At 43.5% G+C, this 26,624-nt stretch overlaps 1 protein-coding gene across 1 annotated transcript in view; it reads left to right on the top strand.

Moving 5' to 3' along the window:
- The window catches only part of C8H1orf21 (chromosome 8 C1orf21 homolog), a 108,480-nt gene that overhangs the window by 24,879 nt on the left and 56,977 nt on the right, over positions 1-26,624 (top strand). The window contains exon 2 of the mRNA XM_039556200.1: positions 19,663-19,868. Coding sequence (XP_039412134.1) covers positions 19,775-19,868 — 94 coding nt within the window. The 5' untranslated portion in view covers positions 19,663-19,774. The remainder of the gene's footprint in view (positions 1-19,662; positions 19,869-26,624) is intronic.

Genomic DNA, 26,624 nt, shown 5'->3' on the forward strand with positions numbered 1-26,624 from the left:
GAGAAGGACTGATTTGTATCAGCCATTTACAGTCTAAAATTAGTATTTACAGTATAAATACTGTAACGTGCTTGTAGCATCTCTTCTGGTGACAATCCTGAGCAATGCAGGAATCCTGTTTAGTGGAGTCAGGGTTCAGCTGTCTGGGTGAGCTGTGGCTTCTCTCAGGCCAGAACGATTACAAAATTAAACCTTGACAATGAAATAGCATCAGGCTAAAGAAATGCTCAAAGAATGGGAACTGTCTCAAAGGATTATCAAAAATACCATGTGGGGTTGTCCTAAGTCCTTCAAGAGCTTCAGAAGCAGTGTGGATGTGGTCAGTTGGGGCAGGGGTGTGATCCCAGGCTGACTCCCTTCTCCTGGGGTGACTGTGCGGGGGATAAGCCAGGTAGCTTTGGTTGCACAGGAATTTTAATTTGGTCTCATTCAATGGTACAGTCACTCTTTATCTTCACTGCTCACCCCCAAATCAACGTCCTTTGTCAGGCATTCACTGGTGCTGTACCTGGTGAAACGAGACAAGTTCCTTTGACAGCTGTGGTTGCTAAAACCCAATTTTGTAAATAATTCACCTCCACCAGGGCCTTACAGCCTGAGCAGCTGCAGGTACGAATCGAGGAGGCCCTTGGTGAATATGTCATCATCTTTCGGAAGGACTGTTTTTGGCAGGGACTAAAGCAAAGGAATTCAAGGTAGTAAAATATGTGCACTCAGAGACAAGTATTTTTGGGTGTAGAGAGATGTCATGTGAGAGCTTCCCATCAAACTCCCAAGTGTGCTTTTGTTACCTAAAGCAAGAAAAGAAGATTCTGCTCAGCAGATGAGAGCAAAATTTAAAGCAGGGGTAAAAACAAACAAGCAAGAGACTTCTAATACTTTTTTAAAATGACTTAAAGTTGTACTATTCTCCTGCTATTTTGATAGAATTATCTGTTTCTTACTTTATCTTCTGCAGGGGATAGGATAGATCATGCTTATAAATGGCATGAGCAGTTTTTAAAATCTATTTTATTTTCCTGTGTGTTGTTTCCCATGACCATAGTGTGAAGCTCTAACAATAGAAGCTTACAATTAAGAAAGGATATTATTAGTATCTGAAGGTTTCTGACACTGTTCTTTACTGTAGGTTTGTCAGCATTTATACTTTGTCCTTGTCTCCTGCTTTAAAGTTTTTAGTAGTGTACAGCATGAAAAGTTCTCTTTTGCATAATAAGAATATTGTCAGTGTATGACAAATCCTTTGTTTTTAGTGAAAAACCCCAAACAAAACAATTTCCAAGTGATGCACTTTCGTAGTGGATACCAAGCTGATGCTCCTGGAGCGCTGTGTTTTAATTAACACCTGAATTATTATTTGTTGCACCCAAAGCTGTTTGTTCTGTTGCGAGACACTTCTCTTTGACATGTGAATCTGCTGCTCAGCCAGACATTGAACAATCCTTTATATTTGTCATCTCATGTTTGGAAGCACACGGAGAGCAGAACCCCAGTAGGGTGCAGCCATTTCTTTGCTTGGCATCTGGAATTATGCTGTGATTTCATGGCTTATTCTTAACCTGAACCATCAGAACACAACTCAGCAGAGGCTGCTGGCTGTTGCTTGGCATTGAGGAGAAATTACATAAATCTGAAGGCTGGGGCTGTTTCTGTCAGAAATGAAGTTTCCCAGGGTTACTGAAATCTCATCTGGAGTCGTTGCGAGTGCCTGGGCTTGGGGAGCTTGATGTGCGTGTGTCACCAAGGGTTATGGGCCCTTCCTCCTCTACCCCATCCTTCCTCTCCTGCAGGCAGTTCTTCCCAGCTCCTTGGAGGAGAGTATAATGCTTTAATTTAGACGTTCCATACAGTGTTGTTATTTAGATGGGGAGATCTCATTTGGATTAATATTAATCAAGACCACTTGAGGTTTAGGTTAAAGGCAATAAATAAATGCAGCTTTTACAATCATGGGAAGTATTTGCAACAGTTTTGGAAATTATTTTAAAAAACAGTGTTGGGATAATTAACAGGAAAGCAGTTCTAAAGCTTGCCTTGCAGCCCCACTGGAAAGCAATTTTGATGTTTAAGAGGATGAGAGATGTTTTCTGTCGTGGAAACCAGCTGACAGAAGCTCTAGCACAGAGTGCTGTTAAATCTATTTGAGCTGAGAGAGCCTGGCACCATGGGAGGAGGAGGTAAGGACTGGCATTTTTAGGAATCCTGGTTTTGAAAAGCAAAAATATGTGTATTGGTGCCTTCTAGATGCTTTGTTTGGCTTTATAGGATATACTTACATATCATTTTATTTATATGTGTGTGTGTACACATATTTTTTTGTATGTATCTGTGTACACATATTTTTTTGTATGTATCTGTATGGGCAGATACATCTTTGTGACATTTTCATGCCAGAGGGGAAGGTGTAGAGGAGAACAGGAACACATATTCAGAGGTACCCACAACTTCTGCTCACTTTCTCATTCATGACTTGTCCTAGATTTGCCTCATTTACCTTGGGGAGTTGGAAGATACAAATTTTACTCTCTGAACCAAGAGCAGGGGTATCTACAGGAGATGAAGGTGGCTGGGCTTTTCCCTCTAGCCAGCAGTAGTTTGTTTGAAACATCTAATGAACTTTCATAAAGTGTCTAAGGAGAGGAAAAAAAAAACCTCATGTAGGGTTTTGATCCAGAGGTTTTCTAAGCTAAAAAAGCAATCCGAAATACTCCTTGAAAAAAGGAAATTGGAGTAACTCTTACTGTGAGATGAGTAAAAATGTACGGACTCGGTGTGTGGGACCAACAGGAAATGATCCAAGTGGGAAGAGTGCATTGCCCTCAGTCTGGGGAAGTGGGAGGAAATGTGCCAGTCAGGATTGTTTTTCAGCTCTCCTTGCTCTGCTATTTTGATTGAGCCTCCTCGTACAAAATACGATGTTTCTTTACAGGGAAAACATCCATTGACAGGGCAGCTCATGGAATGGGAAGCTTAGGGTTGAGTTGAAGACTTAATGAAGGGCTGTTGGCAAGGAGCTGTCTGGAAGCATAAGATGACTGTGATGCTGCTCAGGAATACAAATTCTTCCCTCTTAGGGAAGGCATTGGGGGGTGCATATGGAATCTCTCATGCTGAGCATGAAAATTTAATCTGGGTAAACGACGTCCCCTGGTCGGTAGAAATAAGGGAAGAGGAGCTGCAGCTCATGGGTCTGCTAATAGTGCCCAGCAGTGAGGGGCTCATGGGGCTTTCACCAGAGATTGTATGAGACAGGCATATTCTGCAAGAACTGCCTGGCATGTTATGATGTTACATCATGACACCTCTCCAGAGTGTTTTCTGTGACTAGAACTTGCTGTGAAATGGTGCTGTGCCTTCAAGAGGGCTTTTTAGAATTTGTGAGAGATCTACTGAATTAGTCTATCAGGGTGAAGCCTTCTGCTGGTGAGACAAGTTGACTGTTGATGTGCATAAACAAAGTGTGTGTGAAGATGATTGTGAGATACATTTTATTCTGGTGATCAGGATTGTATCTGTTACAGCTCATCTTGCTATACAAATTAGTACAAATGTTTTGATGTAGTTTTTTTTAAGTATTTCAACTCGGTATTCCGAATATCATGGTGAACAATGAAATGAAGGCAAGAAATAAAATATCACAGTGCTGATCTAGCTTTATGTGTTACTTTTTGTCAGGGTTTCACCGAGTTTTCTGAATCCCAATGAAACATTGTCATTGAGTTGTCTCTGGTAAAGCCTGTGTCACAGCTGTACATTATTCCTTCTAATCTGTGTTACCTTGTGCTTGTCAAGATAAGTTTATTTCAAGTTCAGGCAGCTTAATTGTCTGGCTGTTCTCCGGCCCCTTGGGCTTTTGCCATTTTCTCTAGTCTTGATGAATTTGCAGTTTAGTGCCACCCGTCACGTATAGCTCTTCCTTGGCCACTCCTTGCAGGAAATGTGGTTTAGCCCATCTCTGTATTCAAGGATGAATGCTGGTGGGTTTTGGGGCACTTTTTTGTCACTGAAGTTGATTACTGTGTGATTGGAGCGGGATTAATGAGGACGAAACGGAGGCAGGGACCACTCCAATCGCAGGTTAGTCTCTGGCTCTGGAATGTTCCTGGAGGAGTTCTTCACTTATGCTGACATTCAGTGAAGCTTCTTGAGGGTGAATTTGCTCTTGTGAGGATTTCCCTCTTCCTTTCCCCCTGGCAGGCCAGGTGACATTCTGAGGTTCCTTCCAAGCCACTTCCCAGACTTCTCCAATAAAGCTCCTTCAAGTCACTGTCCCTGGCTTTTGAACATTCAAGTAACATGACATTTTCTTTATCCCAAAAACCAAGCACACTGATTTCCCTGACTGAAGCTTAAAATTTCTTGTTTTAACGTCTTCCTCTAGTTGCTTTCAAACACTATCATTAATTCTGATTTCAAACAACTTGCAAGGCCGATCAGTCTGTAATTTTCAAGATCTTTCCAGAGTGTTTCCCACTCTAGCTGGCTTGGATGGAAAATGGAATATTTTTCCCTGGTAAATTGTGAGTAAGTCAATCATTTATGGCTTTGTATCAATCAATCAATCAATCATGTTCTTGCTAAGTGGAGAGCAGGGAAGTGTCAGGGGCACGCCATGTACCTCAAGCTCTGCCTGTAATACACCGATTAATTCCTCCTCACTGTGCAGTGGGTGAGAAGTGACCAGGGCAATGTATTTACCTCATGTCTTTAGTTTGATTTGCTAAAATAAACAGAATTTGCTGCTGCATTGTGCTGGCCTATTCTGAGCCCCTTGGTTTGGTTCCCAGTTGTGCCATCCCATGTCATTGGTATTCCATGAGGGTGCGTGGCCACTCACAGGGAGAGAAAGAAGTCCTGGGGGCTCAGGGGGAAATTGCCAGCCTGGGCTGGCTTTTCACTCTCAAACCATTGAGGGAAACTAAGTGCCATGCTGAAAGTACAAAAGTTTTGGATTTTATCAGTTTGGGATGTAAAATTGGATTACCTCCTCCTCTCCTTATGAGTAAGTCCGTTATGCTCAGAAGTACCAGTCATGGTTTTTTTACACTGACAAAAAAATCTCTTAATGTCCCTCTCTGAGGCTGTACTTTGGCTTATATAAAATCAGATCCTGCCCACCCCCCTTCCCCATAAGGTACTTAAACAACCCTAAGTGAAGATTAATGTTGCATTACACTTTTATCAGTTATGTTATGGACTGAAATGCACTGGTCACATGCAGATTGATCTTCTGTGTCAAATAATAGCAAAAATCAATACTTTTATTTTTAAGCCACTGTACCTACAGAAACACTCATTTGCATCAAGTAAGTCCCTTGTTTTATTGGATCTCAGCTGGGGGGATCTGTGTGTTGCCCAGGCTGAACCTGCTGGAAAGCCCAGCTTTAAGCCGTGGGATCTGTGAGCACCCACACCATTCCTCCTGTCACATTTTAACTTAATGTTACCATTGGCTCTTTGAGTTCAGAGGCCTGTACAAGATCTTATTGCCTAAAAAGAGAGGAGTAGCTGGGCTGTTGGGGTTACAGCCTCCGTTCCAGCTGGTGCTGGCTGCCAAACGCCCCAGGGATTGCTGGTCCTGGTTTGACATCTTGGATGTATTTAAAGTTTGATCCCTGGTGCTTCCTCAGAAACTCACTTTTTGGGCTGCTTGGGGGGAAGTTGTTGGCATTTGGGTATGGAAATCCAAGTGGCTGCTTTGTGTAGATCCTGAAGGTGATCAAGGCTGCCTTCCCAAGGTTGCTGCTGCTTTATTTCTTCATTGGGTAGCTGCTCATTCCTGTTAATTTTGTCCTGCATCCGTAGCTGGCGCAGGCTGACTTAGCCCATCAAAAACCATCCGGGTAATGTGACTCAGGTCAGCTGAGGACCTTGGAGAATACAAAGGTTCTATGTTTAATTCTTTAAACCTTTATCCTTTCAACTTCTTTCACCCAACTGGCCATCAGAATAAGAGTTGCTAGGCAACTTCTTCCCTTCTTCCCATGGCATTTCTCTCCTTCCCTGGTGTTTTGGTGGACTTTAGAGGGTCTCTTCCATTCCAATAAGCAGTCACTACTTCACATAATCTCACTGCGAGGAGGCGGGATGGTATTGGTGCAACACAAAGCTGACTTCACCTAATTCCTTATCAAAACTGCTTCTTGTGCTGCTTGGATTCCATGTGAATTCCTAAGCCAAGCACTGGGTCTGGCTGTGTTGAAAAAGCCCTTCTGGGGTGGTGATGGTGGTGTCATAAATAGGAAGGACTCGGGTGTTACCACACAGCAAAGTAAGGAGATGAGGGGGTGTTGCATTACAGAAAGCTGCCTATCAGAAAGGAAAGTAAAATGATTTCCAGGCAGAATGTCCTGAGTTTTTTTTCTTTTTGGTTTTAAACTTAACAGCGTTTTTGGTAAACCTGAGCACTTAGATTTTGCTTCCCTTTTAGCCAAGGGCAAGTGAGGAAAAAAAAAATAAGGAAAACATAAGATCTTTAGTTTTTATTTCAGCATCTTTTAAAACCTGTAATAGAATCCTGGAATGGTTTGGGTTGGGAGGGACCCCATCTCATTCCACCCCCTGCCGTGGGAGGGACATCTTCCACTGGCCCAGGTTGCTCCAAACCCTGTCCAGCCTGGCCTTGAACAGAAACTGGTCGCTCTTGATGAACCAGACACAGTGTTTCTGTCCTTGCTGTTTTTTAACTTCAAGCTCTCACATTGATGTTCTGGATTTAGCCTTTGGAGTTTTGAGGTTGTCAACTTCACCTGGATGCAGTAAGGGTTTTTTATGAGCGCTGACATATGTATTAAATGATTCACTGTAGATGAGAAAATAGTGGCTCTCCGTCATGTAATTGTTAATTATAAAAAATGCAACTGAAGAGAAACAAAGTGAAGAGAGAAGATAATTTCTGGGGTGGATGCTTCTCTGCTGTTTCTGTCCTGAGGATGTTTTTTGCAGTGGGATAAAGGCACCTTTAAATAGTCCGTTTAAAGTATAATTGGCAAGTGCTCAGCTACAGTATTGTAATTCAGTTGCACAGAATTTGCATGTAATACGGGGATGGAAAAATACAGTAATCGTGACTGAAGGATTTATGGCGTTTTGGTGCATATTGCTCTGGATGCTGATTTTCCTGAGCCTGGGTTTATCAGTTGTCTGGCAGTGGATGATTTACAGGTGCTATAAATGACACCAGCATTTACAGTTGTGTTGTTTTGAGTTAAATGCTGTTCTAGGAAACTGGGCTCAATTAAATGGTTTTTCTTACAAATAACATTGAATCAGCTTCCAGCTATGGGCTCCGTGCGCAGCCGTGACCATCGCAGGCATGGGTTTGGGAGGGAGGTGCACAGTCTGCAGGACCTTGCACAGCACTGGTTTATACCTGGGGCCCTGTAGCTGCACTGTTTCAAAGCTGGGTTTGTGTGGTGCAATCACATTGCACAATTGGTTCTCCCCTTTTCCTTTTTTCCCCCCTTCTTCTTCTTTTTAATATCTAATTCAATGTTTTTTGAATTTAGTCTCAGTATTGCTTTCCTAACAGAATAAAAGTGTATCTAAGAGAGCCAGCCTGGTTTAGCCTTCATAAACTTATTTCTTTTTCTAATTTTAAAAAGAAATCCTCCTCACACTTGATCCTTAAAGGGGGAGAGTAAGCCTATAAAGGTACTGCACAATTGACTCTCAGGAAAGCAGCTGTGATTTTCATGTGCAGAAAGCTGAATGTGGGAGTGAAGGGGCCTGTGAGCTTGACAGTTCCAGCTGCTGGGGCTGCCTTTTAATGTGGGATGCAGCTGTGTCCAAGCATCTCTGTCACAGGGAATCACAGACCCTGGGCAGTGGAATGGTCCTGCTGGGCTGGCAGAGCTGGACATGGAGACCTCGAGTTACTGCAGTTAGTCCTTGCTGGACTCAAGGAGGGAAATAACAACAAAACAAAAGAAGGAACAAAGATATAAATGGAATTTAAGCAACACTGTATCACTTCCCAAAGTAATAAATGTGCCAGGGTTAAAAAGTCTTTTGAGACGAGTGCCTGGGGAGGTCATAAAACCTTGACAACCTTTTAGAGAGGCTATCAAAAACCCCAAATTGATGCTGTGCTGTTGAATCAGTGAATCCCAGAATGGTTTGTGTTGGAAGGGACCTTAAAGCTCATTTCATTCCACGCCCTGCCATGGGCAGGGACACCTTCCACTAGACCAGGTTGCTCAGAAGCCCATCCAGCCTGGCCTTGGACACTTGAGTATAAACACCTTTGAAATGTGATGGTTTTCATGTAATTTCTGCCCAAATTACCAGCAGGCCAAAGTACGTAAAGTTTGAAGGCTGTTGAGATGGCGTTAGCGATTCTTTGTGGCTGTGTGGGTAGTTCATAGAGGTACATGTTGTTCCTTGGCCCCTTACCTAGTGACACTATATAATAACTAAGGCCCTGATGTGTGGACACTGAATTGGAAAAGGAGCAGTATTTGAACATTTGAATAATAAAGTAATTGTAAGGAGAATCCTTGTGGGCAGAAGGAGAAGGACTCAAAATAACTCCTAGAGGGTCAGTTCAGTTGGTCCCCATGAGAAAGGAGTTCTGCTTGGAGTACAGTGGAAGACCTTGGAAAATACTTATGAGACAATGTTGTCCTCAAGATGATGAAAACGGTATGGTGGGTGAAATTTTCACTTGCCTGTGGATGTTGTCCTCTGCCCTCAGGTGTGAGTGAGGGTCCCAGTGTGGGCCAGCCTGGGTGATGCATTTATACTCTTGGAGCCAGTCCCTGCTCAGTCCTTCCTCAAGGCCAGCCAAACAGACTGTGCACTCACGTCCTCCTTGCTTTTTGAAGTCGTCTCAGTCTTTGCAATCTGTATTTCTAATTTCTTCAGGGGCCTTGTATTATTTTGTCCCACTCTCACAAATTGAACAGTGTTGCATTAACTCTTCTCCCCATCAGTTCTCTCTTCATGAGAAAACTGCACGAGCATCTGCAGAGCTTTAGAGTGTTTGGATGTCTGCTCTGGCCTATTTTGACCTGGGTTTAAATCCATATGAATTATGATCCTGTAGCCATTTGTATTGTTCTGACAGTACAATTCTTAAATAAAATCCTATTACATTTCAATTCCTACTGATTGTACTCAATGGTCTTTGGAAGCCTTTTCAATTATTTATAATACATTTTTTCTCTGCTCCTACAGCTGAGCAGAATGTGTATTTTTTCCCTGTCTGTATGGCTTTTCTCCTTGCTTTGACTGCTGTGAGGCTGTTTTCAACTGGGCTTTTTTCCCCCTTCTATTCACGTGTTGCTTTGGCAGAAAAATGCCAGTGTGGGCTCAGCAGCGTGGCTGGGCAGCGGTGGGAGGGCATGGGAGAACGCTCCATTTGCCCTGTGCTTTCAGGATTATTTCCTCCAGCCTGCCCCTGCTCAGTGATACACCTTTCACAACTGCAGGACCATGAGCCAGCAGTTCACCTCCCTGCATCCAGAAGCTTCCCAGTCTCACAGCTGGACTGATGTGTGACCCCCTGCTCCTTCTTCGATGGGTTACATTCTGTGTGCTGCCTAAAGGGAGTTGGAAGCAGGACTTAAAATAGTTTTGGGTGGTTCCTGGTTGCCAGGTCAGCTCCAGTTTCAGTTTTTGGTGGTGAACAGCACAGATTAGTTTATACCCTCTGCTGTTCCTGCAGAGATGTGCAGGCGCACACACTCTTTGTGAGGATAACTTGTATTATTTAATGCTTTCAGCAGTCCCTGCGTCCACGCTATGCATGCAGGAAGCACTGGCTTGGTGTTTGCATGCACTGGGGCTGAATCTAACCCAGTATTTAACCCAGTATCTAACAGGCGTTTCCAAAAGGATGCTGTGTCCCTTTGCTTCAGGTCTGCAGAAGTTTTGCTGAGCTGGGATTTGTGGGTGAGGTATAAATGCTCTCTCTTAAACCTCTTTATGTACCAAAAATTGCTTCATTACCACTATTCTGCATGCTATTTGGTTTAAATAAATTCAAGTGGTATCCAGGAAAAGTTTACACCATGAAACAGAAAGTTGTGCTTTATACACAATCGGTTTTAAATGGTGGTTTTTGAGTTTAAACAGGTCCCTAAACTGTGGCTCAAAGCTGAAGAGCACTGTACAGGTCTATGAAATGTAGAATAGGACCCAGCTCCCTATACACAGAAAATTATTGGGGTCACTTTTGGGAAACGTAACCTTAAGTCAGAATACAGAGACAGGATGCTACCAGCTAGAATAAGATGTAGGTAGCTGAAAGAAGACAGAACCTGGTTTCTGTGTTTTAAATCCTAGTGAGGTCTGTTGCTGACTTGGCTGCTCATTGTCATCAGTGGGAGGAGAGATCTGCAGCCCTCGCTACTCCTGTGCCACTGATCCAGCTCTGCCCTGGCTGGTTGTGTTTGAGTTACGACGGTGTTAACATGAACTGAAAATATTGCAATTGGTTTTGGCTAGTCTGCTGCTCATTTATTTATATCATAGGCTGAAACATGGTTTAGATCTTATTTTGTGAATATCTAGGCTTGGTTATGGATGTATGCATTCAACATCTCAGCATGGAACTGTAACTGATGATGTTCTAAGACGTTTTTTTAAATGAAAAAAAAGGGAAAAAGCCCTTGCCCAAAGCTGGGACTGGAGTAAGCTCCTAAATCTGTGTTGAAGGAGTGGAGTAAGGAAATGTTTTTGCCTCCATCAGGGATGTCCAGACGCTCCCCTGCGTGAGTGCTGGATGGGGAGGTGGGATCAAAGTAGGGAATGGATCACAACTGGTTTTACAGGAGAAGAACCCAGTTCCTCTCTCACCTGTGTTTTTCCAGATGCCTGTTCTGGGCTTGAGGTGTCTGAAGCTCTGCTGCTCAGATCACAGCCTGCTTTCTCAGGCCCCCTCCCAGCTGGGGATTCCCAGGGATAACCTGTGGGATAGGGTATGAGATTGGATAGGATATGGCATAGGGCTCTTGGATCAAGCCATAGCAGCACAAACATTCCAGTAGCGTGGCCTTCAGCACCAAAAATCCTGTCTGTGTTCTCCTCCTTGGTGTTGAGGAGTTACCTTGCAAAGCAGGAGGGAGCAATCAGCAGTGTCGTTTTGGGAATGCAGATTGCAGTGTGCTTCCCTTTCATCCCTGCTTGTTCCATTTCCATGGGACTACAGTTAGGAAATCATAAAAGAAAAACCGAGTAGAAATGCTGAACCCTGTGCAGTTGTTCAGAAGAGCTAAGAGTGAAGTGAGCTGCTTTGTTAGCTCTTATCCTGAATTTTACCTGCTGATTTTTAGCAAGATTGCAGCTGTTGGTTCAGCCATGGAGGAGGCAGACGTGCATGGAATGGGTGCCTGTGCTGGGATCACTCCACAGCAGCCTGGATGAGTCACCTCCTGTGGTTTTGAGCAGCATCTCTTATTTTGTCATTTAAGTGTTATCAGGTTAGGGAAGAAAGATTTCTTATTTCTCTAGCTCATCTGCAAAAAAAGGAGGCCCCTTGAAACTGCTCCATCTCCTAATTGGACAGCGGCGGCAGCAGCAGCAGATGTGCGTATAGCAAATGTTTCCTTGCTGACACATTCGCAGCAGGTCCCCTGCATCTCAGCCCCTTGGCTTCTGCATAGCTCAGTTATTCTGTGTTAAGTTTATCCTCAGTGGCACATAAAGTAGCTCCTGCTGCAGCTCTTTGGATGAAAAATGCCTTGGAAGCAAGGTGGGGGGAGGGTCGTGGGCGCTGTGTGGATGCAGAGGCATCCAGGGACATCCAGCCCCCCCTCTCCAGGTTGCAGCTGCTTCCATCTTCCTCTGTGGGCAGGAATTTGGCCCAAACATGCTGCTTGGCCAAGCTTACCAGGGTACAAGGACAGGTCTCTGGGTGGAAGCTGGAAGCTCACAGCATAACTGGGGAGTGTGTATTCAAGGCAGAGTTAAAGCAGTTTCCCGAGGAGAGGCGGGGTAATTTTGTGCTGGGATTTTGAGCAGAGGTGAATTGCTGCTGTGTATGTGTTCATCATTCACTGATGGAGCTGGAGACGGAGGGACATGCTGGGGTCTGTAATCTCATTTGTGGATATTTTTAAGGATTTTCTAGGGAATAACTAGTCAGCACTGTGGGGCTTTCTGTTGTAGAGCTGTTAAGATAGATCAGTGGGTCTAAAGGGAGGTGAGTCCCTGCAAACATGCAATTACAGATAATTGCATTAGGACCCATCTCGCTGTGGTTATTTCTACCTTCATGGTGGCACACAGGAAAGATTAAGAAGTAGTTTGGGAAAAAAATCTAAGTTGTGAAAGAATGAAGAATGAAGATCAGACATTCAAGTCTTAAAATTCCAGGTCTTCACTACTGCACTAGTGGGTGGTATTAGACCACTGATGCTTTTCCTGTTAAAATAAAGAAGTATGTGCTTCACATTTTTAGGGGAGACTTGTTAAACCACTGCTTTTTCTGGGAGAGGGGCAGTCCTAAAAAGAGCTCAGCTCCAGGCCAGAGTCAGTGTTGACATTTGGAGATGCATCCCCAGCCCTGGTGGGAAGAAGAGGAATTCAGGAGAACAAGGCTGTTTTTTCAGTGTGATAATTATCCCTCAAGGTTTTCCTCCAAAGTAGTGGGTCTTGTTGATGATGTGGTGGCAGCTTCTACGTCATTTATTTTAGTCTGATTTGACATGATGGTGGGAACTGCTTAGGTGTAATGGTTGCATCTTTAAACTATTTTATTAAGGCAGAGACGGGAATGAGTCTTCAAAACGGAGATGATGCTCAGACCTGTGCTTAGATGTGTACAAAATACTGTATAAATCACTGTTCCTCTACCTCAGGGCCTTTTACTCTGTCCTGCTCAGTAAAGCACATCTTGCTCTTAAACCATGAAGACAGAAATAAAATTAAATAGGAGAGCTTATTGCTGGCTTTTTTTATACTTTACAGGTGCTTGCTACCTTCCCATTACAATAAGTGCTGGAGATTATTCTTAGATACACAAGAAAGTCATGTACTGGGAATTGAACCTGACTTTTCCGTAGTCCTGTTTAGTGTCTCACATCAGCCTGGGCTGCCACAACCAGCACTGCATTTTCACATAAATCACAAAACAATCTTTGTTCCCTGAAACTGGAGATTTAGGACGTGACCTCAAGCCACCTAAAGTCAGTGGAAAGGTCTTGTTGCTTTTAATCAGATCCCTCATGGTAGTTGCTGGTGGGTTTTCAATTATCTGGTGTTGACTGTAGTCTTTTTTAGTATGGGGCAAGGGTAATGGCTTCAAACTGCCAGACGGCAATGTTAGATGGAATACTGGAAAGAAATTCCTCCCTCTGAGGGTGGCGAGGCCCTGGCACGGGTTGCCCAGAGAAGCTGTGGCTGCCCCTGGATCCCTGGAAGTGTCCAAGGCCAGGTTGGACGGGGCTTGGAGCCACCTGGGCTAGGGGAAGGTGTCCCTGCCCATGGCAGGGGTGGGATGGGATGGGCTCTCTAAGGTCCCTTTCCACTCAAACCATTCTGGGATTCTGTGAACATCTCTCGGTCATGTCCTCCTAACAACCACAGCAATCTCTGCTGCAGAAGCACATTGTCATATAATCTTATTTTTTATGAAAAGTGCTTGTTTTTTCTGCAAAGTATTGAGGATAAATGTCCTGAATCTTTGGAAATCTGGTTGAGTAGCACCAGCTTCTATGTTAAAGACAAGCTTTGGTACCGCTACTGGTTTGGAAAAGGTGGTGCAGATGAAATATGTTTGAAAAGTTTTAGTTCTCACCTGAAACAGGCAATCTCTGTTTGCAAACAGAAACAGATACTCTACAGTGTTGCCAGCCAATTAAATCTCATTTATCTTTAATATTTTGTCTATTAATTCTCATAGAAAGGGGGAAAAAATTGTTAAATATTAGAAATGCATTCTGTAATGATGGTGGCAATCTTTGTATCACTACTCTTAAAGTATCTAAGAGTTAAAAAATTCAGAATGTAATTTTCTTTGGAAACAGCAGAAATGGTAAGTTGTATGACTGAGATCTCTTGTGCTGCTGGGCTTTTCACACTGATTTTACTTCAATTTCACCCTGTGTGAATGAAGAGGATGATTGCAATGCCATTCACATTCCCTTCCATATTTGTATTTTACTCTGTGATGTTTGTGAAATCTTCCTTGGATTTACTGGTGGTATTTCTCCTTAAAAATCTGAGGAAGCAGAAGATGCTCCTGGGAAGTATCATGTTGTTGAGAGCTTTTCTATTTGGAAATCACTTGTTGCTTTAATATATCAAACCCCTATGTATTGGATCAGCGAAATGCTGATTGCAAACAAAAGAAAAGAAAATAAGCTAATATTGCTGATGAAAAAGGTAATCTAAGACTCAGCTTAAGCTGAGGAGCAAAGGCTGTCCTGTATTAAGCTGACGATATGAATCAGTAGAATTAATTCAAATCAGGCACTCCCTGTTGGGAAAAACTAGGTAGATGAGCTTCTCTGTAGTGCTGGGTTTTTTTAGCTGTCTAGTTGCAGAATCCCTGTTTTCTCTTGGAAAAGGGGTTTGTGCTGAGCGCAGCTTCCCAGGAGAGGACATGTGGCAGCTCTCCGTGGGACTGGGCAGCTGGGCTGGTGCAGTGTCAGTGCTGGTTTAGTGTAAAGCCATGGTGTGTTTCCCTGTGCTCCTGGTTTTACAGCATGGAGCTGATTCCCTCCCCTTCCAGGCAGTCACTGCTGTGCTCACCTGGCTCTCTGGGACAGCCTCCTTTCCAGTAGGAGGCTGAAGTGTGTAATAAACACAGGACTTGTGCATCACAGGGACAAACAATTCATAGAATGGTAGAAAATGCTTCATTTTATGGCTGTTTGTACCAGTGGGTGAGGGGAGTGTGTTCTGTCCATGGCTCCCAAAGAACAGAAATCACCACTCACTTTGACTTTTCTTCTTCCCCTTATGTCACTGGAAGATGTTGCTCCAGAGTGTTTGCACCTCTCATTCTGCTGTTCATTTAGCCCTGCTCATTTAGCAAGTTAGCGGGTTAATTTTCAATATAACTGCACTATTCATGCCAATTTGAATAATTTGAAGGAGGAGAAAGAGACCTTATATGACACTTTTTTAAAAATCATTTTTTCCTTCCCTCCTTAGGCCATTGGTGAGCTTCAAAGGCAAAAAGTGATATCTTTTTGGCTCTAAAAATGTCTCTTTTGGCTGTTGAATAAAACCCAAAAAACTGTCTTTTGTGGTGGAGGGTAGCTGAGAAAGACGGATGTCGCAATGGAGAAGTTCCAGGTGCTAACTACCAGCAGCCCTTGTGCAGGACAAATTCAGAATTCATTTCTGCTTTCTTCTTTTTAGGAAAAAAAATTGAAATGGAGATCAAACAGGCCTATTTCTTATAGGAAATAAATGTAATTAACAGCAGTAAGTTAAATCCTTGAGTTCTGCCTGGAACAGGTTGTTTCATAGGAAAAGCCAGTGTGGTGTTTCTTCGTAGCTTAGGGTTTTTTTATGGTTGCATGAAACTCATTGCTTTGATCTCTTGAGCATTGTGAAATTTTAACCTGATTTCCTGTATGGTCAACACGGGAAGAAACTTTTAGATTTGTATTGTAGATTGTATTTGTAGCCTGAAGATGATGAAAGATTGGTTATCTCAATGTAATAAAGATGAAAACAAATACACCGGTGGTAATAGAAGAATTAACATGCACTTGTTGTAAAACACTGGAGGTCTTCCATTTGTATGAAGTGTTTGTGGAAGCAAAATGTGTTTTGTCAAGGATGCAGCCTTTGACCATCAGAAATGAGAGGTGAGGGCATAATGAGTGGATTAACAAAGTGTTGAAAGAGTTGGTAAAAGAAAAAACACATCACAGACATTGCTCAGAAGAAGGAAAAAAGGAATTGCTTAAGGTTTCCAAAGGTAATTTCTATTCTAAGAGTTGAGTTCCCCTGTTTTTAGCTCAGAAGAAACCTGAGGGACAAAGTACAACATTTGAGAGTGTCTCTAGTCTTCTCCTGACCCGCATGTAAGATGTTAATCCTCAACCTGCTGCATTTCATTTGGGGGTGGTGTAGACACTTTTGATCTGCCCAAGAGATTTTTCTCACTAGCATTTTTCAGATTGGAGCCTGCAAATTGCCTCTCAAATCTTGATAATTAGTGATGGTGGGTGGTGAACGTGAACTGCAAATGGTTGAGGTTTTCTTCTTCTTTTTATTTTTGGCTTCTGAAAATCTGTGTGCCCCCAAAATGCTGTGGAAGACAAAAGGAAAAAATTACATTGGTGCAGAAGTGGGGGAGGAGGAACGGATGTGTTGTTCTGCTGCTGTGTCAAGTGCTGTGTTTCACATCCCCAAAGCTTTGCCAGGCATTCCACTGAGTGAGGACCAGCACCTCACTTCTCAGTGATTCCCAAACCTCATCCCTGAGGGATCCGGTCCTCAGGCAGGTGAGGTTTCCCAAGGCTGGAGCGCATGGTGCTGCCCTGTACCTCAAATTTCATCCCCTGTAAAATTAATGCTGCTTTTCTCCTACTCTGGTCTTTGTATTAAATCCTCTGCCATCCCTGGGTTGTGTTTAGGTATCCATGTCGAAGTGTCTCACAGCACTAAGTTAACAGCAGTCCAAGGAACATGCCTGGAAATGTGTGTTAGACTCACCTTGGAGGTCATTGTGCAGTACCTTTCTCAGCCCAGTTTATTGGTACTAGGAGAAGTTGCCTCCATAACCCAACTATTAATTGTATGGCTTTTTCAGGTGCTGCTGTGATTGCTGTTCTTTAATATAAAAGGTGAAACTTCCAGTTCTTGTATCCCCATCTGTTTCCTTTAATCAGAGTGTGCTTTCAAACGTGACCGTATTTTTAGAGGTTGATATGTGCTACCAAAATGCTACAGGAGAGATTTGACTGTGGATATTTTTTCCTTTTCTTCCCCAAAGAGCTTTATCCTTCTGTATTCCTGTTCTGTGTCTTGTTGCTCCTGATTGTTCCTGCACCTCAGTGGTCCTGGGACCATCACTGTCCTGGGCACTAATCAGTAATTAAATATTTTGCAATTCGTTGTGCTGCACGTTGGCTGTATAAGGCTTCACAAAAAAACTTCCTACCAAAACCTGACCCACTGCTCCTTTGTGAAATACATTTGGGTTTTATTACTAAGCAGCTGTTTTCCCTTTTGTAAATGGTCCCTGCTAAGAGACAGAAAAAGAAACAGGAAAAATAATTGAATAAGGCAGGAGCATAATTCATTCAACAGGTACTTCTGTGCTTGCAGTTCTGCTGCTCAGAGGTGCTGAGCTGTGGTGGGCAGTGATTCCCCCACGGACAGCCTCCTACCTAGGTCTCACCCAAACACCTTCACGTCCTTTCCAGGGTTACATCAAGCCTTCCCTTGCTCCTTTTCCCATAGTTGGCCACACCCTTTTCCCTGGAATAATACTAATGGTTGTATTTTAACTCAGAAGTCAGTGTTTTCAGGCCCTGTCTACCTGGAGGCTCCTGCTTTTCTCTGAAATCTGAAGCAAGGACTCTGTTGGTCATGTCTTCCCCCTCATTTGTTTCAGCTGGTCCATTAAAAGCTCTTGTCTTTAACCAAATTTGTGTCCTCTGGGAAGGTAAGTCCCCATTTCATTTCCAGCCCAGGTAGCAGTTCCCTTTCCCAGTTTCCTGTTTCTCCTCCATCTCCCACACCCCTGTGTGTCTTTACCTGTCTCCAAGCACAGCATGGCTGTTGCTTTAAATCCCTTTAGATCCTTGTTTAGATCTCAACAGTGAGATGAAGATCTTAGTGCAGGCTGCCACTTGGACACGAGAGGATGACCTGTCAGCTGTGACCCTCCCTGAATTGTGAAAACTGAGGAACTTCCCTGGCTTTATACTGACTTTTCCTGTAAAATCTAGGTTTTCCTGCGGGGGAAAGAAAAAAGTTACATGATCATGTTGGGTTAAAAAAATAGCTCCAGAAGGGTGTGCTCACTCCCTTCCACTAGCAGCATCAATGCCTGGTCTAAGTTCCCAAAACACTGGCTGCCCCATCCCTGGAAGTGTCCAAGGCCAGGTTGGATGGGGCTTGGAGCAAGCTGGGCTAGGGGAAGGTGTCCCTGCCCATGGCAGAGGTTGCAATGAGATGAGCTTAAAGTCCCTCCCAACCCAAGCTTTTCTATGATCCTATAAAATCCTGTGCTTTGGGCTGCATAATTAGCTGTAGCTAATGGGGAAGAGAAGAATGGAGCAATGAGAAGTTCAGGCTCAGGTGTGCATATATGGGAGAAGGAAAAAAGGAGTAGAGCATGTTGGGGGATGTACTGAACATAAAACTGTACAGGGGTGACAGGGAGGGGTGGCTGCTAGCAGATATACATTGTATGTTCTAGAACGCCCTCGCCAAGTGGAGAGAAGCACTGCTCTGTGCAAAGAAGGGGGAAGCTGGCTGTGAGTAGGAGTTAGAGGTGGTTCTGCATCCAGAGTCCTTCCCCTTGCTTGGTGAAAGCCACGGGTTGCAGTAGCAGAAACGGAATCACTCTGAGCCTGGGTGCCACATCCTCATGTCCGTGGCTTTGGGGCTGGGCAGGGAAATGCCTCTGGAGGCAGAAGCAGAGGCCTCCTAGACCATGTCCTCATGTGTCACTGAGCTGCCTGGGCATGGGGCAGGTGTGCTGCTGGTGCTGAGTGCTCAGGGAAAGGAACCTCACGATTTCCCTTGGGATTATACATTTCTGCTGGGATGGATACTGCTGTGTCTAGAATGCTTTGGGATGGAAGGGACCTTAAAGAGCATCTTGCTCCAGCTCTCCCTATCCTAGGTAAGAGTGCTTGTCTTGTGTTACACATAAAATTCTTGTGGTCAGCATGGAGCAAAAAGTACATGTTCAGAAGTAATGAATTAAGAAATGTGTGTATATGATCTTATGCTATAGCTGAACTAAAAAACTTGGCAAAAAGGGGAGTTTCTCGCTTTTCTCTCTTCTGAAAAGTTTGGCTGGTGCAAAGGCAAACCAGGTCAGCTCACCAAACTTTGAGGTAGTTTTTGTTCCAGCGCAGAACAAACAGTGCAGAACAGTGTTTCCCTTTTGTTTTATGTGACATCTTGACTATTCAGGGAGTTCCATCTTAAAATGGGGATAGTTGTCTCTTTGAGTGGTGGAGGTTTTATGGATTGAGTAGAATAATGAACATGTAGAGAAAAGATAATACAGCTGGCTATCACCTTTCACATCTGGGAACATAAGATCTTTAATTGATTGAGAGGGGTTATTCTGTCTGAACACTTGGAATTAGCAGCTCTTAATCAGTAAAATGCTTTGTAAGAAATCTGGCTTCATGGGTAGATTGGTAAAAGGAGCAGGAGGAGCAGATATTGACAGTTACTTATCTCCTCTCCCAAAACTCTCTGCGTTCTGTGGGAATAGCTGGCTGGGTGGGAAACAGATCTATGTGTTACTTTCTTCAAGCCATGGATTAAAGAATCAGGCTGGAAGAGGCTTTGAGTTCAACTGCTGTGCTCTGTCCCAGGGCAGAGTGGAGGTACCTTTATCGTGACCTGCCTGTACCAGATGTTATGGAATATGCTTTTAGCAGCCTCAGGCCATGGAGTCTGTGCCCTTGTGCTCCTCCTCACAAACCCCACTTTTTATCTCCTTGAAGCTCCTCACGTAGAGGGTACCTTGTGTGAATGTTTTCCTCTCTCTTTGGCCATGTTTAGGTGAAAGGGACGTGAGAGCCGAGCAGGAAGGTGGATTATTTCTGCAAGGATGAGTGGACGTCACTAGAGATGATCTGTGGTTCGGTCCAGCTGGAGCTGTCTGAATGAAGCTATGGGCTGTGCCTCCGCCAAGCATGTGTCTACTGTTCAAAACGAAGAGGAAACTCAGAAGGGCAAGAACTACCAGAACGGAGATGTGTTTGGGGGTGAGTGTCACAGGATTGTCTTTCTCCCAGCACCATGAATGTTCTGGAAGGTGTATGTGGGAGTCTTAACCTTGCATGAAATAGAAAGTAAAATACATGTTAAAATATATCACAGTGGTAGAGCAGTTGGCCCATCCAGGGGAGGGTACCACGACACTTGAAACAGAGGTGAAATCCTTAGTGAAAAAAATAACATTTTAAGTGATGTACAGTACTGCACTGTCTTTACCTCCACAAATCCTGGAATAGTTCAAAGACTACGAGTTGCACAACCCCCTCATGTATTTATATATGTGTCTTTATGTTTGTCACTGGGTACCAGCATAGTTGACTCATTTCCTAAAAATAAAAATCTGTTCAGTAAGAAAAGTGATTCCTCACTTCTGTTGTCCTGTAAAGCAATAAAACATTAGTTCTGAAGTCCTGTAGAAAACAGGGTTTGAAGGTACAATGAAACTAGAAACTGAGGGGTTTAGTGGTACTAGGAAGCTGGGAACATGGGATGAAAACATCTGTTTCACTGTGATCCAGGTCTTGTCCATCTGGAGAGGTAAAGTGATAGGAGATAAAACCGTAGTCAGCTTCACATTTTTTCTGCTCCAGATTCTGTTAGTATACACAAAGTGGTTTTTAGATAAAGTTGTAAATCTTTAAATACAGTTTTTAAAAGTGTCAGGAATTATCTGAAAGACTGTTCAGAAATGAAATTTCTGGATCTGCCCAGATACCTGTCTGAAAGTTAAGTCAGCTGTGAATAAGCTGCCTTGGTACTGTTATTCTTAAAACAGGTGCCTTGGTACTGAGTCCACCAAACCCCCATGGTGTTTTTCCCAGCCTTTCTGAGAGCTAGCTTGCTCTCCCAGCGGATCTCAGAGTAAGAATTCCCAAAGGTGTTACCTGAAGACAAAGTAGTTGTTCAACAAACTTCAGGACAGTTCAGTGCTCCTTCTCTTCCCTGGGAGATGCTGGGTTTGGAATTGTGAGCTCAGTACATTGCTTTTGTGTAAAATAGGCTTTAAGTGCTGTCATGAGCAGAAAATTGTATCAGCTGCTCGAAGGAATTTGAGTGTAGATTTTAGCTGATACTTAGTGAGGGAGAAATTTTTGGCAAAATGTGCGTCTCAGTCTTTTTTATGTGTGGTAGTTTAACCACATGCTGTGGGCCAAAGACCATAACTTTAACACAGGAAATTTAAAGTAGCTTCTGGAGTCAGAGGATCAAGAAGACAGAAGGGATTTTGAAAGGCTCCCATTTATAGAGCTGTACTGGTGTCAGCAGTATCATTTAGCTGTTCTGGGATCCATCTCATGGCTGTTAATCGTTCCCTGTTTTACTGTCAGAGGTTCTACCTGCTGTTAACCATCTTCTGGCCCATGCTTTAGTCTAGGTACAGGATTTGTCATTCCTGAAGATCTGAGTCCATGACTGATTCTTTCTTAGCAGAGTCAGAGTCTGACTTGAATAACTTATTGAATGGTAACCATAGAAGTCACATTTTTCCCTTGCTAGTGAAAGACAGCTTCTAGGTCAGGAATTGGGTGCATGAGGAGGTTGAGCTGGAGTTCTGCAGATCATCCAGTGCCACCCCCTGCCATGGGCAGGGACACCTTCCCCTAGCCCAGCTTGCTCCAAGCCCCATCCAGCCTGGCCTTGGACAGTTCCAGGGATCCAGGGGCAGCCACAGCTTCTCTGGGCAACCTGTACCACGGCCACCCCACCCTGATGCTTTCTTTCTTATTTCTGGGAAGGGACAGAAGTGTCTCACCCAGCCAGTGGCCATGAACAGAGTATCTGTGCTGCCTGTAGGGATTAAAAGTTCCCTGCAGGATGTTTAGGCAGAGCTAAACCAAGGTGGGTGGCAGGGAAATGAGGAGCCAAGAGGTGATGGAAAAGGAATTAGAGGTTAGTTTTTGGGGAGGAGGCTGCAAAGTAAAGGAAACAGAAGTCAAGTGGGGTTGGAAGGTGGCTGATGTGTCAGTAACACCCTGAGAATATCAGTGAGCATAAACCATGCTGTGCATGGACAGTGAACATGGGCAGTGTTGGCAGCTGGGGACTAACGTGACATCAAGTGCCTGTGCAGAACTAGCAGGGATGACCTTCATGGCTGTGCTAGCCACACTGCCTCAGATGTTTCACAAGGGGAGGAAATCCTGAGGGATTTGGTACAGCAATGAGAGGATTAAAGGAAAAGGGCAGAGTGCTGGTGCTGCCTTCCCTGGGCAGGTGGTGGGGTCTGAAGGATGCGGCTGACAGGAATTGTCCCTCACTGCGTGACAACACCCAACTGGAAACAATTCTCCTTCCTTCCTCCAGCACCTTCCCCAGACAAGCTGCAGGCAGAGTCAATAGTAAGGACTGTACTTTCCAGTTAAGCAGTGTTTGGATTTTTTTTCCCCATCAGTAGTTTTTACTCGACTCCAGATGTCACACTGAATCCAGAGAGAATTTTCTGAGCTTCTCAGAGTGGTGCAGTGGTCTTCCTCAGAGCCTCTGGATCTTTTTTTTCTTTTTGCTTGTTGGAATTGGTTGCAGCCAAGTGTATTGACTATTGGAGAGATCATGGCTTCTGAGAGATTTTTTTTTTAAAACTTTTAAAAGTCATTGCAGGTTAAGATTGATCTCCAGTACCCTATTTCTTCCCCAGCTTTTAACCTTTTATTTTAGCTGAGCAGACACATTGAGCCAGGTGCTCACTGTGAATTTGAAACCCTGGTGTTTAAAACTGAGAAACCCATCATGAAACCCATGAATTCTGTAAGGACAAATCCTGATAAATGAAACCAAAACATAGAAATTTCTACCCTATCCCAAGCTGTAGAAGTCATGCTGCATTTTGCTGTAATATATATTTAAATAATTGAGTTAGTAGGCCTATCAAAGGAGATGTTCTAGAGAAGATTGAATATAATGTGATTATTATGTCTGTTGGTCTCTAATGACTTTAAAATCCCTCTAATAAGGATAGTAATAATAAATCTTCATTTATTCATCATTCCACTTCAAAGCTGATTTCCAGGGTAATACATAAGAACTATAATATGTAAATACCAATGAAGAAAAAAATGCCATGGTAGACCCTTCAGCATTGTTTATTTCAGCTTATGTTTTAATAATATAACATCTCTTGTATATTAATTTTATTTGTGACTTTATAAAAATTATGGGATGTTTATTTGGGCAGGAGGTTATTGAAGTAATTCTTTCTGTAAGAAAGTAAGTGGTAATGTGATTTGGGAAAAAAATATTCTAGAATCTGTTCATTAATCTGAGAGGCTTAATGGAGACGTTTCCATGGAGCTCCTGGGTGCTTTGCAAAAGGGGGAGTGAACATGTCAGGTAGGAATCTTCTGACAAAATGGGAATATCTGGGTGGGGTTTCTGTTGTTAAGAGCAGTTCCAGTTGCTAAACCTGTCTAAATAAAGCTGAACGCAAAGTAGTTTATAAACTGTTATCTCAGAACAGCAGGGAGAAGGCTGGGAAATGAAATCTTCAGCAGTAAGGTATTGTAATGAGATTGAAAAACTGATTAATGCACAAGGGCAGGCTGGACAGGGCTTGAAGCAGTCTGGGCTAGTGGAAGGTGTCCGTGCCCATGGCAGGGGCTTCGATGAGATGGGCTCTAAGGTCCCTCCCAACCCAAACCATTTTGGGATTCTATGGTAGTATCTGATTGCTTCACAAGCTCTAGGGCAGTTTTCTTTCTCATGTTGATGTTTTCTTTCTTCCTATGTCTTTTATGGGATTGTCTCCCTTCTGTTCATCCCTGTCTTGTGACAGGTATTTCCTTCCTTGTCTCTGCCATATCTCATCCATGTGATGTCGTAGTCCACTGTCAAAGACAGCAGAACCCTGACTTAGTTTGAAATAAATGCCAAATTGCTAAAATAATTGAAACCTTTAAAACATGCACATTGTGTGCAGAAGAAGCATAACAAGGGGAAATTGGGACTATGATTTACCTTTCCTAAATATGCATTGTCATCTCCAAATACAGTGTGTTCAAACCTTTGTGGAGATTAGTTTGCTTTGAAGGCTCTTTCCTTAACAGGCCAGAAGTATCATCTTACTGAAAACTTCAGTCTTGGGATGTTGCTCAGGACAATTCAAAATATCTCTGGGCCTGGCAAGACTGTTCAGATGTCCTTAATTAATATGAGGTAACTCCCTAAACCCATCTTGTTCCAGTACACAGAATTCTGGAGATCATCTGGCCTTTGAAGTGGGGAAGTTTTCAGTTAAAATTTTCAGCGAGAAAAGTATCTGAGAAGTGTTTTCAGTGAGTAACACCTTCCTGTTGTTACACCATTATAACCCCTCTCCCTTCCCCTAACTGTCAGGGAAAAAAAAAGCTAAAATTGAAAATGAGAAGTTCCTTATTCTGGAAGACAGCGTGGCCATCCTCAGTGAACTGAAGCTGTCTGGAATGCTGTAGCTTAAGCAACAGAACTTGTGTCATGTCAAGTGTGGACGTGTGTTGGGGTCAGAAGGTCTCACTGCACCCACACACGCAGCTCCCTTTGCCTGGAAGCCTTTATTTGATGGACTGTGGTGGTCAGCTGGTGAACACTCCATGAGAAACTGCTCCAGCTCATGGGGCTGTCCTGACATATTCTGCAGTGTCATCTCTTACTCATTCTGGGGACAGATACATAAGGGGACCAGCCCCATGCTGTATCCTAATTCCATACTTTGAGACTATAACTTCTTTTAAAGACATTTTCAAACGTGAAAAATATTTCTGGTGTAATCACAGGCACTTGTTCTTAATCCAAGCTCCATGGAATTGAGTGGCCTGTAGGCACCCACTCTCTGAAAATTCAATCTCAGGGGTCTAAAACCAAATATCACAGTGAGTTTCAAAGGAGGAGATTTTCATTGCTTAAATTCAGACTCTGGCTGAGCTCCTGAAAGGGAACGTTGTTCATGGTTTCAGCAGCTCCTATGGTAAAATAGGTCTTGCTGCAGTGCTTGAAAGCTTAAGAAAAGCAGATGAGTGAGTGTGTGCATTGCAGCAGAGGGCTGAAGTGCATGCGCATCTTCCAGAATTGTACTGGACTCTGTGTTTTTAACTGCCAGAGGGCAGGTTTAGATTAGGGATTGTGAAGAAATTCTTTCCTGTGAGGGTGGGGAGGCCCTGGCACAGGTTGCCCAGAGAAGCTGTGGCTATCCTTGGCAGTGTCCAAGGCCAGGTTGGATGGGGCTTGGAGCCACCTGGGCTAGGGGAAGGTGTCCCTGCCCTTGGCAGGGGGTGGAATGAGATAATCTTTAAGGTTCCTTTCAACCCAAACCATTCTGATTGTGTAATTCTCTCTTTCCTTGCCTGGATTAGCAATTTGTTGATAGCCTGCTTCTTATCTAAGTAAACAGGGGGCAGTCCTAAACAAGTGCTTCAGGAAGTGAGAGAAACGAATAGAACCAAACCCTACCTACTTTGGTTATGTTCATGTGGGAAATGTAACAAAATTGCATGTGTTATCTAGGTTTATGATGTATTTGTGTGAGAACACCCTTGCTAAGTCAATAATTTACTATTTTATTACCATAAGGAAGCAACAGAGTTTAAAGAAAATCAAAACAAAACCAAACTGCACCCTCAGGTTTTGTCTAGTTATGTATTCATGATCAATATGTGGAAAGAAAGTGTTTTCCATATGAATTAAAACTGTATTTTCACCTTTTATGTATAGAAGGGGCTCATCTTTATAGCCCTTGGAAAAGGTGCTGCTTTTACAAAAGAGGGAAGAGGCTGCTCTGGTCTATGGGTTGGCTCTGAGGAGTAGCAAAACAAGCTCCTCTTCCCTCTCCAGCAAGGAAATACAGATATATAGATATATAAAGAATACAAAAAGAGCAGTCCCAGGCATGCAATGAGCCAGGTCCAGGGAATGCAGTGAGGAGCACCAGGAGACGAGGCTTGAGACAGGGAGAGGAGAGATGGGAGAGAAGACACCTACAACAAGGGGCTGAGGTCCCTCCAGGACATGGGACCAGAGGCAGGACTAGAGACAGGCAGACCTGCTCTGGCAGGGACTGGAGGCCCAAGTCTCAGCAGAAACAGACCTCCTGGATGCATAGGCAGGAGATGCAGGTGGGGTCTCAAGGGGCTGGTTGTGGCCTCTTAGTGCACTCAGGACTCTGACAACAGCTATCCATTAATTGTGGCATGTATGTAATGCTGGTGATTGAAATAGTTCTCCCTTCTCCTACTCTTTTCCCCATTTTTTTTCCCCTGGGAAGTACGAAAACTCTGATCTGGTGATCCTTAGGGGTGGGGTCCAGGTCTGTGGAAAGGTTCCTGCAGGGTCCAAGAAGGTACCTTGCCTCTTTTGGCAAGATTGGTTTTCAGTGTCTGTTTTCACCCATCCAGCAGAGAAGAAAACCAGTTCAGAAGTGATGGGAGAGTAGCTTTTTAGATACTTGGGTGCTGGAAAATTGCTTAATTGTAAATGGTCCAAGCAGTAGAGCAACAGTGTTTGAAGATATTTCTCTGTGCCTATTTGAAGTTCTGTTTCAGTTCTTTCCTTTGAAAAAAATAATCAGAAAGACCCTAAAAGAGATGACTTTCCTGAAAGGATAGAAGATCTTTGCCATGGAAAGGTTGTTGAGGTTTTCCTACCTGAAAGAGAGTTGGACTTAGAACGGGTATCCATAAATTAGTTAGACAGCCCTCACACTCTATAATGAGCTTCTTCTGGTGGTTAATCTTCTTGCACTGTTGTTACAACCCCTTGGCATGGTATTAGATGAGGGA

This window comes from Corvus cornix, chromosome 8 (assembly GCF_000738735.6).
Source record: "Corvus cornix cornix isolate S_Up_H32 chromosome 8, ASM73873v5, whole genome shotgun sequence".
Taxonomy (NCBI): domain Eukaryota; kingdom Metazoa; phylum Chordata; class Aves; order Passeriformes; family Corvidae; genus Corvus; species Corvus cornix.